General features: G+C 45.9%; 1 protein-coding gene across 11 annotated transcripts in view; it reads right to left on the bottom strand.

The window, feature by feature from the left end:
* The window catches only part of LOC118282889 (ATP-dependent RNA helicase DDX3X), a 15,193-nt gene extending 733 nt beyond the window's left edge, over positions 1-14,460 (bottom strand). Inside the window, exons 1-22 of one of the 11 annotated variants that reach the window (XM_035604422.2) lie at positions 14,304-14,460; positions 14,064-14,212; positions 11,943-11,994; positions 11,311-11,355; positions 10,399-10,512; positions 10,224-10,295; positions 8,182-8,355; positions 7,759-7,894; positions 6,917-7,021; positions 6,720-6,819; positions 6,508-6,643; positions 6,327-6,424; positions 6,145-6,243; positions 5,615-5,775; positions 5,359-5,503; positions 5,120-5,264; positions 4,652-4,702; positions 3,455-3,636; positions 3,119-3,236; positions 2,877-3,030; positions 2,642-2,775; positions 1-2,070 (exon numbers count right to left, since the gene is read on the bottom strand). The exon at positions 1-2,070 is cut by the window's left edge and continues 733 nt beyond it. In XM_035604422.2, the coding sequence (XP_035460315.2) occupies positions 1,976-2,070; positions 2,642-2,775; positions 2,877-3,030; positions 3,119-3,236; positions 3,455-3,636; positions 4,652-4,702; positions 5,120-5,264; positions 5,359-5,503; positions 5,615-5,775; positions 6,145-6,243; positions 6,327-6,424; positions 6,508-6,643; positions 6,720-6,819; positions 6,917-7,021; positions 7,759-7,894; positions 8,182-8,355; positions 10,224-10,295; positions 10,399-10,512; positions 11,311-11,355; positions 11,943-11,994; positions 14,064-14,108 (2,361 nt within the window). In that variant the 5' untranslated portion in view covers positions 14,109-14,212; positions 14,304-14,460 and the 3' untranslated portion in view covers positions 1-1,975. Of the gene's footprint in view, positions 2,071-2,641; positions 2,776-2,876; positions 3,031-3,118; positions 3,237-3,454; positions 3,637-4,651; positions 4,703-5,119; positions 5,265-5,358; positions 5,504-5,614; positions 5,776-6,144; positions 6,244-6,326; positions 6,425-6,507; positions 6,644-6,719; positions 6,820-6,916; positions 7,022-7,758; positions 7,895-8,181; positions 8,356-10,223; positions 10,296-10,398; positions 10,513-11,310; positions 11,356-11,942; positions 11,995-12,361; positions 12,381-14,063 lie in introns of those variants that run through there. The other 10 variants (XM_035604423.2, XM_035604426.2, XM_035604424.2 and 7 more) reach the window with 10 other exon arrangements.
* Between the last annotated feature and the right edge of the window lie 1,446 nt (positions 14,461-15,906).

Raw genomic sequence — 15,906 nt, 5'->3', positions numbered from 1 at the left:
ATTTCACGCATACAGGCGACATTCAACATTCAAGTGCCAGTGTTTTTTTGTACTGTCTTTTGGTCAAGTTTCTGAAACTTTCAAAGAATCACTTTGAGGCTTACAAAAATAAATATTTGTCAAAAATGCTTAATAAATTACACAAAACTAGCAGCAAAAGTAGAATCTAGAAATCTGTGCAAATGGCTAAATTCCCCCCAAACTGCTAAATCCCCCTGGTCCCAAATAAATCCTGGTTTAAACGTTGAGAACCTTCCCCCTTTGTAAACAAGCTGCGTTTCCCACCGACTCCTCACAATATCTGGAAGCTTAAGGACACGTAGTCGAGACGTCTATATAAAACTCTAGATGTGCAATAAAAGAACTTCTGTAAAACTCGATGGGCCGAACACACTTAAATCAAGTAGCACCATTCGATCTCAAGTTCTCACGCTGTCAGTGCATCTGCTTGTAGCTCAACTCTTAAAAATAAAAAGGTTTCAAGGCACGACGACCCTCCTCCGCTCCTCCCAGAGGAAACGCCACATTTATTTTTAAACGTGAGCAGATGAACTCCCAGAGGACCTGACAGCACGTTAATGTTCCAAACAGGAAGTGGACGCACTCCCGCCGGCGGTGCACCCCAACGCCTATAACCCCGCCCCCCTAACCCCCCGCGGTCGGAGCGCTGCTCGACTCCACCTCGTTCCTAACCCCCAGTGACAGTCCGACAGACGACCCTTCCCTCCAACGCAGCTTGAAAAGAGAAAACGTTTGTAATTAAGTTAAGCCTGCGACTCAGTTCTCGACTCCTCCTCCTTGACCAAAAAACAAAACACTTGCGAGCGTAGATATCGTCTGGGCCTCGTGTCGCCGGTCGAGTCGGTGAACACTAACACCGCGCCACGCCCCCCCTCCCCCCGATGCTGTGGTCCGCTATGCAGCCATTTTGAACTTCACTTTCAAGATGGCAGGCATTTTTTTGTTTTGATACATTACATTTGTAGAGAAACCAAAGTTTCCAAAGTTTTTCTAATTTTTGCACACGCCTGCACCAAAAATGTCTCAAGTAGAAAGAAACAAAGAAACAAACCACCCACGTATCGTCGCTAGCACTCAGTCGCTTGCTAGCTGCCGTAACACTGTCGAGTCAATTGAAGAGAAAAAGAAAAAGAAACGTGGAGTAACAACTTCCAGCATCGACTAGTCTGGTCTGGTCTAACCCTCGGCGCTCGTGTCTCCGGGTCTGCAGTCCCGTTGAGGAGCCTGTCCAGGATAGAGTGAGCAAAACAAAACAGAAAAGGAAAAGAAAGGTAACTTTGTCCCTTCGGATTTAAAACGCAGCTGCGTCGCCGTGGTTACCGAGCGGCTTCCAGCAGCTGTTCGACTACGAGAGAAGAAGAAGACGCCGACGACGCAATGTTTCCTGCCATAAATTTTGAAAGTTCAAATGGAATCATGATCCCGGGAACAACAGTGCCCCCAGTGGTTTGCCAAGGTTTGAGTAAGTCCAAGCTTATTTTTTTTACCTTTCTAATATTTTTCACCAAACTAAATAACAGTAAAAACAAATTTAGGAGCTCTTGGCCATGTTTCGTCTGGTGAAATGAAAACACAGATTTCCTGTTTAAATTCAAAAGGCACAGTACATTAACAGACAAATGATCCTCAGGTTCGTCCGCTGGGACTTTTCTTCCCCCACAAAAAGAACAAAAACACTTTTGAACAGTGAAGAGTCCGAGGTTGTGCGTCGGACCGTCACGTCGGCGTCGTGCTCACTCGGAGGTTCGAGTCTCTGCTCTGCGGGCGTCGCACGCTGGTGACACGCCTTCCGCCTCCGCGTCGTGCGCCGCTTTTCCTTAGTGAGAGAACCAGGTTGGTAATGTACTGTGTGTCAGTGAAGCTACACAGGGAGGGTTTGTTATTATGGTCTGGCTTGAGTTAACATGTGGTTTCCGTTGGGCTGGGTTGGCATGGCAACCGGTTCCTTAGTCAACTAGTTGCCCCACCAGTCCACGCTGCCGGAGTGGTTGTAGTTGCCCCCGTAGCCGTCGTTGCTGTAGAAGTTGTTGCCGCCTCCACCGAAGCCGCCTGGGGGGGAGGAGGTCAGAGGTCAGTCTTTTATTTACATATCTGAATCGGTTATTAATAGAGCTCTACCGATATCAACTAAATGATATGGGCATTTAAATGTGCATTTATGTTTTTAAATTTAACGTAAAATAAATGTTTTTTAAAATTCTACTTCTATTTATTAGGTCGTATTTGTCATTTTAATTTGTTTTTTTTAATAACGTTTATGGTTAAACTAAAATATCAATTTTTTTTGCCAAAAAGGTTTGATAACTACATCTTACAATTATACATAGATAAAATATGTACTGGCCGATGTATCGTATTGGGAATCTTGTTCTCTCTAATATCGATATCCGTCAGGCTCTAGTTATTCATTTGTTGGCCTCCTGGTTACAGCAGAAATGAACTTAAGTTAAACATCAACGTGTTATCGTCTTAGATTTAATATTTTCACAAACTCATGCAGCAGCAAAATGTCATTTAATACTTATTAATACAAATATTGATTGTAGTCATTTGACACTGATTGTCGTCTTATGCTGAGCAGTTTTTGTGAGAGATGATTTTTTTCTTTCTTTCTCCTCACCTCCTCCGAAACCACGGCCTCCGGTGCTCCGTCCTCCGCGGCTGCCGCCGCCGAAGTTGGCAGAGCCGCCGCCGAAGTTGGCAGAGCCGCCGGGCGTCTGACGGTAATCCCTCGCTCCGAACCCGCCGGAGAACCTGAACAGAACCAGAGGGTCAGTGATGATGTCACAGAAGCTACAGTCTTCAGACCAGAGGTGGACGAAGAACATGGTTTGTGTCGTGAGAACACGCGTTACCTCTTGGAGCGGCCGCGGGTGGTGCTCTTGTGCTGGTGCTCGTAGGCGAGACTCTCCAGCCAGGAGGGAACCTCCTGCTTGGCCTCCACCAAGATGTCCAGCAAGTCTTTGGTTATGTTGCTGTTTTTGTCGTTAAAGAACGACGTGGCCAGACCTGAAGGAAACAGAGCGAGAGTCAATATCTTACGAGAGTGATAAACGTTCCATGTACAAAACAGGCATCTCTTAAGACTTGTTCATACCAAGGTTTCCCACACGTCCCGTACGGCCGATACGGTGAACGTACTCCTCGATGTCGCTGGGCAGATCAAAGTTAATGACGTGCTTCACGTTGCTGATGTCCAGACCTCGAGCAGCCACCTGTAGGACGAGGAGTTATAAATATTATATATGAAAGAATCAGACGAGAACAACTTCATTATATTCACTGAAGAAACAACCAGTCGACCTGGTTCCTGAGCAGCAGAGTTTTGTCTCATGTTACTTTAACAACTTGCCATGATCCTGTCTATATTTTATGTAAATGACTTTGAACTGCTGTATGAATGATGACAACGATGATGATGATGGAGACTTACGGCGGTAGCCACTAAGATGGGGCAGCGTCCCGAGCGGAACTGGTGCAGCGCCTCCTCTCGGTCCCTCTGGGATCGGTCCCCATGGATGCTGGTGCAGGCGTAGCCCTCGCGGTACAGGAAGTCCTCCAGGGCGTCGGCTCCCTTCTTGGTCTCCACGAACACCAGAGTCAACGATTCTTTACCTGCGCGGGGGCGGAGACAAAGAGGAGGATGAGAGTGAGGGAGGGAGGAGGGCGGGAGGAACAGCATGAGGAGGAGGAGCAGGGGGAGGAAGAAGAAAACTATACGAATCATCCACAGGTGGGTAACAAGAATATGGATGAAAATCGGAACTAACAAGACGATGGAACTGAAAATCAAAACCACCAACATGAACACTTACAAATGAAAACAGGGGCTGCATGAAGATCTCAACCACTAACTGAATAATGAGATTAAAATCTGGGAAATAAAGCTTGAAAACAAAAATGGCTGCAGGGTGATGCTCCCCCCTCCCCGTTACTACTTCATCCAGAGTGAAGCATGTCCTCCAACGAGGCTGTCGCTGACACGTGTTACACACATGGTGGCAGCAGCACCGTTACCATTGAAACAGCACAAACACCATCATTTGGATGAGATTAAGATTTCCACACGTCACGTGTTAAGTTGACTTTGAGCTGATTGAAGAAGACTCAGATGTCACTTAATTGTTTTCATCTAGATCCTTGAATTATTCTCTAAAACTGTCTCACAATGTTTAATAAAGTTCTGCATCAGAAGGTAAAGATTCTTTCTCGGCTCTCGTTCCAACAGGTCCCGTAAACAATGTGTCGAGTCGTTAGTTTAATCCTGCGACAATTGAAAAAAAGAAAGAAAGGTAAAACTATTTCTATACGTCGTTATAAATTACGACGTGATCTGAACCTGATATACAGAAATGTACGACTCATGAAAACAGATCTGTTTCCATGACGACCAGCCGACACGAGACATCAGATTAAAAACTATTCTCCCTGTTCCGTGTGGTGACGTCCGACTGTGATTCATACGTTTGTTTTAACGGAGCGGGTTCTTGTAGGAAATGAAAAAGAAATAAAGAGACGGGGGCAGCAGGTCAAGCGTGGGGGGGTGGGAGGGCAGAATGGGCTGTGGGATGTGATGTTTTCTGGCTGGTGGGTCAGAGTGAAGTTATTATTATGGTATGTTCACACTTACCCGGTTTCTCTGGAGCTTCTGTCACACTTTCCTGAACCTCACTGGGAATAACTAAGATAAAACCAAACCGGCGTGTGAACATGAGGCTGCTCAGTCAGAACACAACAGCTTCACATCATCAGCGCCTGGTCAACCCCACATCACATCATCTCTACAGTCAGGTTTTAACAATAAGCAACAATATTCATTAGCAAGTCAATATTAACTGGATGTGTGGCAGACGCAGGACGATCGTTGGATCACGTGACATGCATGACGACGAGGTAGAAAACTAGAGCCCGACTGATACGAGCACTTGTGTTTACTGATATGAAAAATTCTTATAGATTTTTTCATTTATAGATTAAAATATAAATATATATCGGCCGATTCATCGTATCAAAACTCTTTCACTACCTGATAGCGATAGCGTCGGTCGAGCTCTAGTAAAACCCTTCACACGTTCACCGTGGTGCCGTCACTTCTCACCTGTGGCGTTAAGCAGGTCGAGGAGGAACGACCTCTTGTCTGTGTCCTCTACCCACACCACCTTCTGGGTGATGTTCTCTGAAGTGGAACCCACGCGACCCACCGCCAGGAAAATGTAGTCATCCAGGAAGTCCCGAGCCAGGATCTGTGGGAGAGAGTGGATGAGCCGGAGAGTTAAAGTCTGCAGATGTCTCACCACGTTGTAGTGAAGATTCTGTAGAACCAGTGGACACTTGTACCTGGATCTCCTTGGGGAAGGTGGCACTGAACATCATGGTCTGACGGACGCCTTTGGGAGGCATCGTGTCCTGCTCCACGATGCGTCTGATCTGTGGCTCGAAGCCCATGTCCAACATGCGGTCGGCCTCGTCCAGGATCAAGTAGCTGCACAGACACAGGTCACACGGTTAAAACATTTGTACAGTTACAACAATTTGTCAATAAATCGATTATCAATTGTTTCAGCGACTGGAGTCAGTAGTTTGTGATACTGACTTGCAGTAGTCCAGTCCGATCTTGCCGCGCTCCATCATGTCCACCAGACGTCCGGGCGTGGCCACGAGCAGGTGACAGCCTCTCTCCAACTCCCTGATCTGCTGACCGATGTCGGCTCCTCCGTAAACCACACAGGGGCGAACACGAGAGCGATACGCAAACTACAGAGAGGGAAACAAACAGAATCGATTCAGATTCAAGAGGAAGATTTTATACAGTTAATTTAATGACTCAAATTACAGTCGGACAATTGAACCTGTCTGAGTGACACCTGTACACAAAGATGCCCTCGTAAAAACGAACAAAAACAAAATGACAGAAACTGAAGCACATTTTCTGTGACAGACTAACATCACCAGCTGTTCTAAGTTTGACAAAATCCCAAGTGCCAGGAACAAGACTTAAAAGGTGGCTTTTCGGTTCTGCTCATCGGCTTATCAAACATAGTATGAATATCGGAACCGATAAGCAGAACCTGAATGGATCACATTCCACCCAACCCTGAACCCAGTTGTCTGCTGGGAGCTCACCTTCCGCGCCTCATCATAGATCTGCAGGGCCAGTTCTCTGGTAGGGGCCAGGACGAGGGACAGCGGGTACTGCTTACGACGGCCGTATCGTCCGTTCTCCTGAGGACGAAAGAAATGATGTTTAAAATAACCAACTCGAGCAGTGACGCAGGAACAGTTTAAGGTATTCTCTATCTCGGTACCTGTCCGTTGCTCTTGCTGGCCTGCAGAGCTTCTCCAGGGCCGTCGGTATAGATCTGACTCAGCACCGGCAGCAGGAAGGCAGCCGTCTTACCAGAGCCTGAAAAAGAAGGGATTAGTCAAACCACGAACCATTCGTCATCTTCAGCTTTTACTCTATTGAGATTCTGTAATAATACTGACCGGTCTGGGCACAGGCCATCAGGTCTCTCTTGGACTTGATGATGGGGATGGCGTACTTCTGCACCGGGGTGGGGCGAGTGTAGCTCGTCAGGTTGATGTTGCCCATGACGATCTCCCCCATCTCCACATCGTGGAACTGTAACACCACAGAGGGTTAGTAAAGGACACTGACACTGCCATTAAGACACTACAGACACAGGCGACAGACTTACACTCTCGATGTGGGGTGGGCAGTTGGAGCCGGTGGCCTCCACGGGAATATCATCGTACTTCTCAAAGTTTATTCCGGTGTTGCCACTGGAGAAAAGCTCACTAAGAAAAACAAACAGTTTGGAGAAGTTCAGGTGGGTTGCAGAAACAAGATGGCTGCCTGGTTTTGTCGTTAGTGAGCAGAATTTGTCCGACTTACTTTTCCAGACGCTCGTTGGGAGCGGTGGGCTTGGACCAGTCTTCCTCCCTGGAGTCCTCCCCCCAACGGTTGCTTCCACCGCCTGAATAGCCTCCACGCTCATAACTACGCACGCACGCACGCACACACACACACACACACACACACACACACACACACACACACACACACACACACACACACACACACACACACACACACACACACACACACACACACACACACACACACACACACACACACACACACACACACACACACACACACACACACACACACACACACACTTAATGTTCTGCTGCAGCATAGTTAACGCAGACTAAACAGTGAACTAGTAAAGCTCAGTGAGGACGTCAGGGGCTTAGGCTGCATCCACATTGCGTGTTTCAAACTGACTTAGATCCATGCACACGTCACATGACCATCCAGGTGTAAACAGGAAGTATGTAGTTAGTAATAGAAACTCCTCTGATGGAGGAACAGCAATGGTGATAAGTCAAGGCAAGGTACGACGAGGTGGAACTGCTACTGACAGGAAGTGTTAGAAACACTGTCGTGACTGCGTCCGCGTTAACAATTAAAAATGGGACCAGCAGTGTTTCCACACGTCTTTGATTCAGAGGATGGAAAACACAGTAACACCAGGTGTAACCATAGCAACATTGAGTTTTCAAACATAGTAACAAGGATGAAGCATCAGCTCAGCCAAACCAAGCTAGTTTGTTCTAATAACCCGAAGGAAACACTCATCGACAATGATATAAAATAAATTTATTTGAATTGAAAACTGAATATTTCTCGTCAACATATAGATTTTTAACTAATGTATAATATTCACTCACCGTCCTCTGGAGCTCGTCCCGCGGTCGTTGAAGAAGGTCGACTTAGACCGGTCTGTTCTCCCTCCGAAGCTGTTGTAGGAGGCATCTCTGGGAGCTCCGCCATAGTTGCCGTCTTTCTGGTCAAAGTTGCCGAACGCTGCAATGGACAGAAACGCACACGTCATTGATATTATACTTTTTTTTTTGGTAGATGGGCCATCATCAGATGATGTCACTTTCTTTACCTAAGAGGAACTTGGTGTTTCCCCCTCATAGCAAAAAATCCCATGACTTGTTTAAAAAAATCTTAAATCAAGCTCATTAGGTTTTGAGTTTTGTTCTGATTGGTCCACTGAGCATCATCTCTGTGATGTGATATATAGCAACAAGGGGGAGGAGCTCTGTCAGCAGCTACAGCTACAGGCAGACAGTTCAGTTCCCCACCTGCACTCTGCAATGGTTGAGTAAACGAGCCTCCGCCCCTGTTACCACGGTAGGCGCCACGCCCACCTCTATCATTGCGAGGTGGTCCGCGCCCTCCGTATCCCCCATTACTGCGGTTGTCGTGGTAACCATTCACAAATCCGTTGTTGCGGCCACCGTCCCATCCGGGCGAATCTTCATGAGGAGACAGAAGAAGACGAGGTTTGTGAGGAGGAGTTAAAACCTGCACATGTCTCTTTGTCAAGTGTCGACCTGTTTTCTGTTTGTCAGCCAGCTCGTTTCATCCAATCAGAAAGAACGTTGGGAAACATTTAAAAATCAACATCTACATCTGGATGCAGAGATATTTCATGATTCTTAGGTTAAATAAATAAATTAAATGGCTCTGCACGAGGATGACTCACTGAGTCTCGTCTTGGCCTGAATGGGACATTTACCATAACGATCTGCCCAGATGTGGACACTGATCGAGTCCTCGCCACGCCGATATCTGTGCAGGCCGAGGACAATGCTGGTGGGGAGGGGACGGGGCAACGGACTGTTAGCCTTGCCACGGTACAGCTGCTAAGTTGCTGAGGCTCTGCCACGATTGTATCAAGGGGCAGGACCACCGCACAGATCCAGTCTAATTTCAGTCAAGCTCAAAGGGGCCGGTTTCAGGTCAGTGCTCTGGATTTTAACTTGCACCCATCGACAGGCAAGGGCCTCCGTCATGGAGGACACGTCAAGTCAACACAAGGAAAAACCTTGTGGTGCTTCACACAGAACAAGGAGACACAGAACTTGAACCGTCCAGGTTGTGGATTTGTCTCTGCTATTGATCGGAGTACCTAAATTCAGAATATCAGGGAGGGCAGACATTTTGTCTGGTGCCTTTTAACAAGAAAAAAGGTACCAAAGCCCGACGGTTGTGGATATTTCATGACCATGTTTTCTTATGGGGGGCGCGCACATAGAACTGATAGCTAGCGGATCGTGAGGAAATATTGCGCATGTTGTAAATTTGGCAATTTTCGACCAACTACTTAACTTCATAGAACGAACTACAAAGACTTAAAAGAACCAAGTGAGACAAAAACAACAACATGGAAGTTGAAGTAGAGAAACAAATCTCACTGTCTACGTCATGTTGAAATGATCTTGTCACTTGCAATGTACAAGTTAAGTATTTCTCTCCCATGTATGATATGCAAGAGGAAATCAGACGAATTTTGAAATGATTTAGCAAACTTGGCGATACTGGACAAAAGATTTGTTTGTGGTGCAGTGAATCCAACACTTCTTGGAAAAAGACAATATGTCTCGTCTTTCCTTTAGGTCCTGACACATTAGGTCGCCTCACTTTCATGAGTCTTCCAAAGTGCAATGAACAGCATTCTCTAGGAAAAAATGCTTGTGCAGCAACTTAGCTTAGCTTCCCTGTGTGGAGAGGAATTACACGACTGGACTGTCGTCCAGTCAATGCAGACAACAACAGCTGAATATGCCAAGAAGCTTGTCTGCTCAACTAATGATTCGGCCACATGTGCTGGAGAAAAGGCCAAAGAGGAAATCTGATCATCACTCTTCAGTGTGAAAGGGGGCAGAGCCGGGGCAAAGGGCCGGGGTCGGAGTGGAACCCCCGGCTGCTGCCGGATGAGCCTCCGCACACGGGCGCCGGCGACGCCACGCGAGCTGATCGACACGAGTTATTAATCAGTGGGATTGATTGAACGTCAGTGGAGCAACATGAAGCTCAGTTGCTCTGATATGATTCGATGACAGCGACTGACCGTGTAAAGTGACAAGGAGGGAACAGGTTCACAGCTGACATCATGTCATCATTAGTACATAAGTCACACTGGTGGTGATGCAGCACAGTCTTTAAAAAAAGGCACCATGCATCAAAAGCATCTGCAAAGCTTTGACAAAGTGTTAGGCCCAAGACTTCTGCTGCGTTTTACATGTGACAGTGACAAGCTGGTTAAAGCCCCGAGCATTGATCTATGTTCACTGAACCGCTGCCAGCGAGTGGACATGCAGGTAGAGGTCAGAGGTAATACCACATTGGGTTGGCCACCCCCCACTGTAGGCATGGTAAAGGGCAAGCTCCTGAGAGGCCAGTCTTGGGTAACCTGAGTAAAAGTAGGGAAGCAGGCTATAAAAAGACTCGCACCCATTTATCACTGGCTCATGCAGTATTGAGTGTTTGGCTTCTGACTTTACACTAATAGTTACCGATGGTACAGTCCTCCCATCCTGAGGTACAGTTATTTCTGTGCTGACTCTCTGCCTGCCAGGGCTGCGGCCACTGCTTAGACGGAACTTGGAAAATTGCAGGTGAAATGTGGGCTTGAATATAAAAGGAAAAATATAATTCTGATGAGGCTGGCTTCTGTTTCAAGAGACTAAAAATCTCATACAAGCTACAATATATTTCTCATGTTGAGTGCAGGCAGAGTCAGAAGCAACTCGGGTCTATAACCGACCCGGGGAACCAGCTGTGCTGCTGCGTAAAAATGTCTAATTCATGCATCTGGTAATGCAGGTCGCCCTCAACGAGAAGCATACAGAAGGGACTCAAAGATTTACTGGTGCAACTGAATAACTGCACTGTCTACCAGCAGAATACCCGCTTCCTGCTGTGGAATAAGAAAACAAGTGTGCAGTGACACAGTAGCATGAAGTTTTCTTTCATGTAATATGTGGGTCTTGATTTAAAGCCTTAAAGAGGCTAAACAAGTCAAAAAAGAAAAAAAAAAAACTACCTAGATAGTAGTTTCACTCTATCAGAGCAATCGACAGCCAGCACTTTGATTCCACATGTGAGACTTTGAACCAGGAAGAGTTTTACCTAAGCTTAGTTTAACAGTTTTGAAATTTGCCCCGTCGTCGTGTGAGCCGTCTGTTTTACAGTCCCACTTGCCCTACTTCCTCAGACACAGACAACCCCTTTGACGTGGCTTTCTGAAAGTGAGATCAGCGACTGATAAAGATCAGCGTGGTTGACAGATCTCGTCTGGTTGACGTCTCCATGGTGCTTGCTTTTACCACACTCTGATGGGTTTAAACAAGAGACCACCACAGGTCAGGTCAGTGTCAACGCCCCGACGACCGTGGCTCCGTGGACCAGCGCTCGGCTCAACTCACCTTTGGGAGCATCTTTGTTCCTCAGGTGAGGTGGAATGTAACGTCCTGGACGGAGAGGAAGGAAAAACACATGTCAGGTAAATGTAACTGGTCATATTGACCAGTCAGAGCTCACAAGTCACATTCACACACTGTTTACCGCCTTTTTCTATCACATTCACACACATCTACACACTGTCTGAAGAGCCACCAGAGGCAGTTTAGGATTAAGTGTGTTGCCCAAGGACACATCGGCATGCCGACCGGGGAAAGCTGTGATTGAACCGCAGACCTTCGAGGCTGGTGGGCGACCGACTCTACCTCCCGAGCCACGGGTGCCACATACGGCGAAACACGTAATTAACAGACTGGTGTCGTTTACAAACTAAAGCTGGTATGAAAACCTACACAAGAAAAACATTGTGTTACTACAGAGAATCATTTCACAAATCTGAAAACCATCCAATAACAAAAATTAAAATAAGGGCATTTGAGCATGATACGAACCTGTGTTTTCCTCAAAGACAAAAACACTACAAAGGGACAAACCTGTGGTTTTGTTTTGTAAAAATCCATCTGAACAATAGAAACTTCAACGAAATCACCAAATTTTTCTTAACATTCACATGTGATAATTATGTTTAGTGACTTACTGCCAGTTCCTCCGCCCTGTCCGTCAGCAGAGTTCAAGTCTAGGGCAGCAAGCTACAAAAAGAGGGAAAGGTTGGTTAGTCGGGCAAAATAGAGAAAGATGACGACGGCTATTTTAAGCAACTTTCTGGTTTTAAGTGAGCAGAGCTGCGATTAGCGGTCGTATCACCTCAGCATCAAATAATCTAATCATCAAGACGAGTGATGAGATTTCAGCAAAGCTTGTTTTTTTCGAAAAACAAGACCTACTGATTAGTATGGTCTATATACAAAATAAAATGCCATCTAACTGCATCATCCTAATGCATGTGCAATTATTGTTACTGCTCTGTATACAGTATTTATATTTTATTTTGTACAGATCTGTTGCTTTTCATTGTCTGTGGGACAGAGGATAATCGCATCTCATCTTTTAACTCACCATTTTGCACTTAAATGCAAAAATAGATTTTTTTATGCAAAATGACAAATAATCTCTGGGTCCAGTTTCTTAATTGTGACGATCTGATGCTGTTACATGACTGAACCGTTGGTCCAACACAACTAGGAATCTGAGGCCTGTACTGCGAAGCTGGAGTTGTGATTATGGAGGTAACTTCTCTTGTTGCCGGGGGTCACCTTGGTAACTCATGATGAACGGTCTAACCCTGCTCCAGGCGGTTGAAGTTAGAGATAAAGTGATCAAAGCACAAATCACAGACACTACTGACCAATCAGATCCGTGGAACACCAGAGTCGCCATTCTACAGGATCCTTTATTCCGGGCGTGAAGTTCCATTAATGTTTCATTAAATTTTCCCTAAAGAGTTTTCAACTTTGAAACAAGCCAATAAACCACGAGATGAATCGTTACCACAAAACAAAGGTACGAGACTGTACACAATCACCCAGCTTCCTGGTTCAGGTGATCCAGGATGGTCAGTGTTACGAGTGTCTCTTCGTAGTGCAGGCCCCAGGAGACGCTGCGTTGCATTGTGGGAAATTCTTACATGATTTCCCCCCTCACCGTTTAGCTTTAAGGCAAAAGTTCAACCAATCGATCGGGGGACAACAGATATATACGGACACCAGCTGGATGTATCTACACCACGGACCAGTGAGATTCATCCTGATGGAGAACAGTCTGTTGAGGCTCAGCCTGGTGGATTTTACACTATTCATATTCCAACTATGGGAGATGTCCTCTTGGGTTTGTTTGACACATTTAACTCGCGATAAACAATTAAACAGGTTTTTTGTTCCCACCACTTCATTAGTGAAGAATCTTTAGCAACGTGGAGCAGGCAGAACCAGTTCCATTGTTCATCCACAGCCAACACATTCTGTCCACGATGCTGAAGACCGACGATCCATCGATGGATCCACATCCATTTAAAACCCGTAGAAACCGGTAGAAACCGGTCGCTCGTCCCGGTGTGAACATCGTGTACAATGACCGAAGAAGAAAACGCTGACAAATAAAAAATTTTAAAAAGAAAAAAATTGGAATAATACATCGAACCACAACAATCGATTTATTCATAGATATCCAACTTATCACAATAGACCGGGTTAAAAAAGATGAGCAACAACAAATCCACAAACTTCAGTGTCGCTGAAAAATCTCGAAGCCAACATTTTCTCCTGCGCCACGTTTCAAGTCGAGCAGGCCGCGACACGAGCCGCGCTAACCGGCTAACGGGGCTAACATGGCTAAAGGGGCTAACCTGGCTAACGGGGCTAACATGGCTAACGGGGCTAACCGGGACACCGGCCGGGTCAGAAACTGTCGACTAACGCTCGGTAACGTTCGAAAAATCAACACAATTACACAAAGTGATTTACACATTATGTGTAAAAACGTCTGTTAGCCACCGTCAACTGGAGGCACACGTGACTCACAAGCGACAAGTCTCCGTCCTCGGGACAGAAGCGTAGTGACGAGCTCCGCCATCACAACCTTCTCTACGGCGTCAGCCATTTTAGCAGCCGCAGTGTTAGCTCAGCCTAGCTAACCGTTAGCTTAGCCTAGCTGACGGCTAGCGACTCCCCCTCTGTCCGCGTCGAACCGTCGTGTACGTAACACGGAATTCACATCATATTTCCACGAGTGGAATCATAAAGAAGAAGACGGAGGAACTCACCTGCTGATCTAGACCGTGTGGATTATCGATGACCACATGACTCATAACTAAAGACAGAAGTGGGCGATTGTTTCTGAGGAGAAAGGATTTTCTTTGTTAGCTCGACCGGCTGCTGCTGCTGCGAACTTTAGCTTCTCCTCTTGTTTGATCTGTATGAATTGACGAGAGCTCGAGTCAAACGGTTACCTAGTGAACGTTATTGAGACGATTACGTTTCCTGTTAATAAATAAAACTACTACTTGTTTCAGTTAGAAGTATAATTTCCGTGTTGCGGCGGAGCTGTCGAGCAGACGCGACGTGGTGGAATGAGACGGAGCGCGCAGGTAGCGCGAGATATCGATACTGGAGGCACCGCGGGGCCAAGTCTCGCGAGGTTTCAGCTCGCCACCGGATTGGTGGAGAGCAAGAAAGACAGATCCGACACACGACACCAGCGAGGATCGTCACGGCTCGTGTTTCTCCGCGATGAAAACCACATCTGACCCGTTGCAACGGAACATTAAAACAATATTCACACGGATGGAAGATGAAAGATCACCACATGAAACATGTCTACCATTAACACATTCGACATAACTACGAGAGAGAATAAATGACCATAGAGAGACAAAGAACTACAAAAAGATGCATTACTACCACAAACAGATGCTAAATAATCCCAGATAAAAGTTAACTACCATACATAATCCATAACTGATCTTAAAGAAACAACAAAGACAAAAAACAGTCTGAAAACTATTTGAAAAATATGCAAAGAATCCCACAGAAACCTAAAACTACCAAAAAGAGGCAATAAATGGAAGGCGAGAAACAAAAAAGGCCCAAAAAACTAACAAAATATGCTAAACTATTATAAAGAGATGCAAAATAATCACAGAGGGATATAAAACTACACAAAGAGACTAAACGACAACAAGAAGTTGGTGTCAGTTTCTGAATCACAGTGAGCGTATCTGTAGTCGTCTTCTGTGATCCAGAGCGGACTGCTACAGCCTGTCATAGTGTCTCTGCTACTGTAGCTACAGTTGTCGTGTGCATTCTACTTGTTAGCTTTGGGTTGTTTATGACCGTCTTGTAACCAAATGCTTGTCGATCATGCAGTGATCGAAGGTGCACACACACACACACACACACACACACAGACACACACACACAAACACACACACACACACACAGACTCCTGAGATCAGTGATCTCATCACTCACAACAGGTAGTGGATCCTTGAGGCGAGACACTGAGTCACTTGACCACCACTTGAAAACACAAATCCAGACAGAGACCACCACCTGGAGAGACGTGCACAGTTTGTGAGAAACCACATACAGACTCCTAAAGAAATAATAGAGGAACTCTTCATCACAACAAGGCCTTAGTTATTTGAATCATTCTAAAGGCAAAGCGATTCCAAATATCCAACCAGCACACAAACTATTTGTCACTATTTTCTCAAAAACTGTCTCCTCTAGAAATACAGTAGAGATCTGTATGTGGGGGGTGCATTGTTGTTTACAGTACAGTACCATTATAATGGTAAAACAATATGTTACTGTCAGAATTTGACTGTTTTCTAACAGCAATTTGTTTCAGAGTGTATATTTTACACGTCACCGTTTCCCCCAACTTTCTCAAAGCGGGTCATCACATCCCAAGGTGGGGGGGTCGTCCCTTAAATCACTCGGCTTCAAATGTCTTTGTAAGGTCAGGAAGGTCAAGCATAAGCTCAGCCAAAGCCTTTCCCCCTGACACCCCCCCTCGTCTCTGTGGTTTCTGTGGCAGCGCCGTCTGTTCTGCACACAGCTCCTGCTCCTGAGAGAACAGACTCGTCACTGATCCTCTGCTGA

This window comes from Scophthalmus maximus, chromosome 14 (assembly GCF_022379125.1).
Source record: "Scophthalmus maximus strain ysfricsl-2021 chromosome 14, ASM2237912v1, whole genome shotgun sequence".
Classification (NCBI taxonomy): domain Eukaryota; kingdom Metazoa; phylum Chordata; class Actinopteri; order Pleuronectiformes; family Scophthalmidae; genus Scophthalmus; species Scophthalmus maximus.
This window is presented reverse-complemented; position numbering and strand designations above follow the sequence as displayed.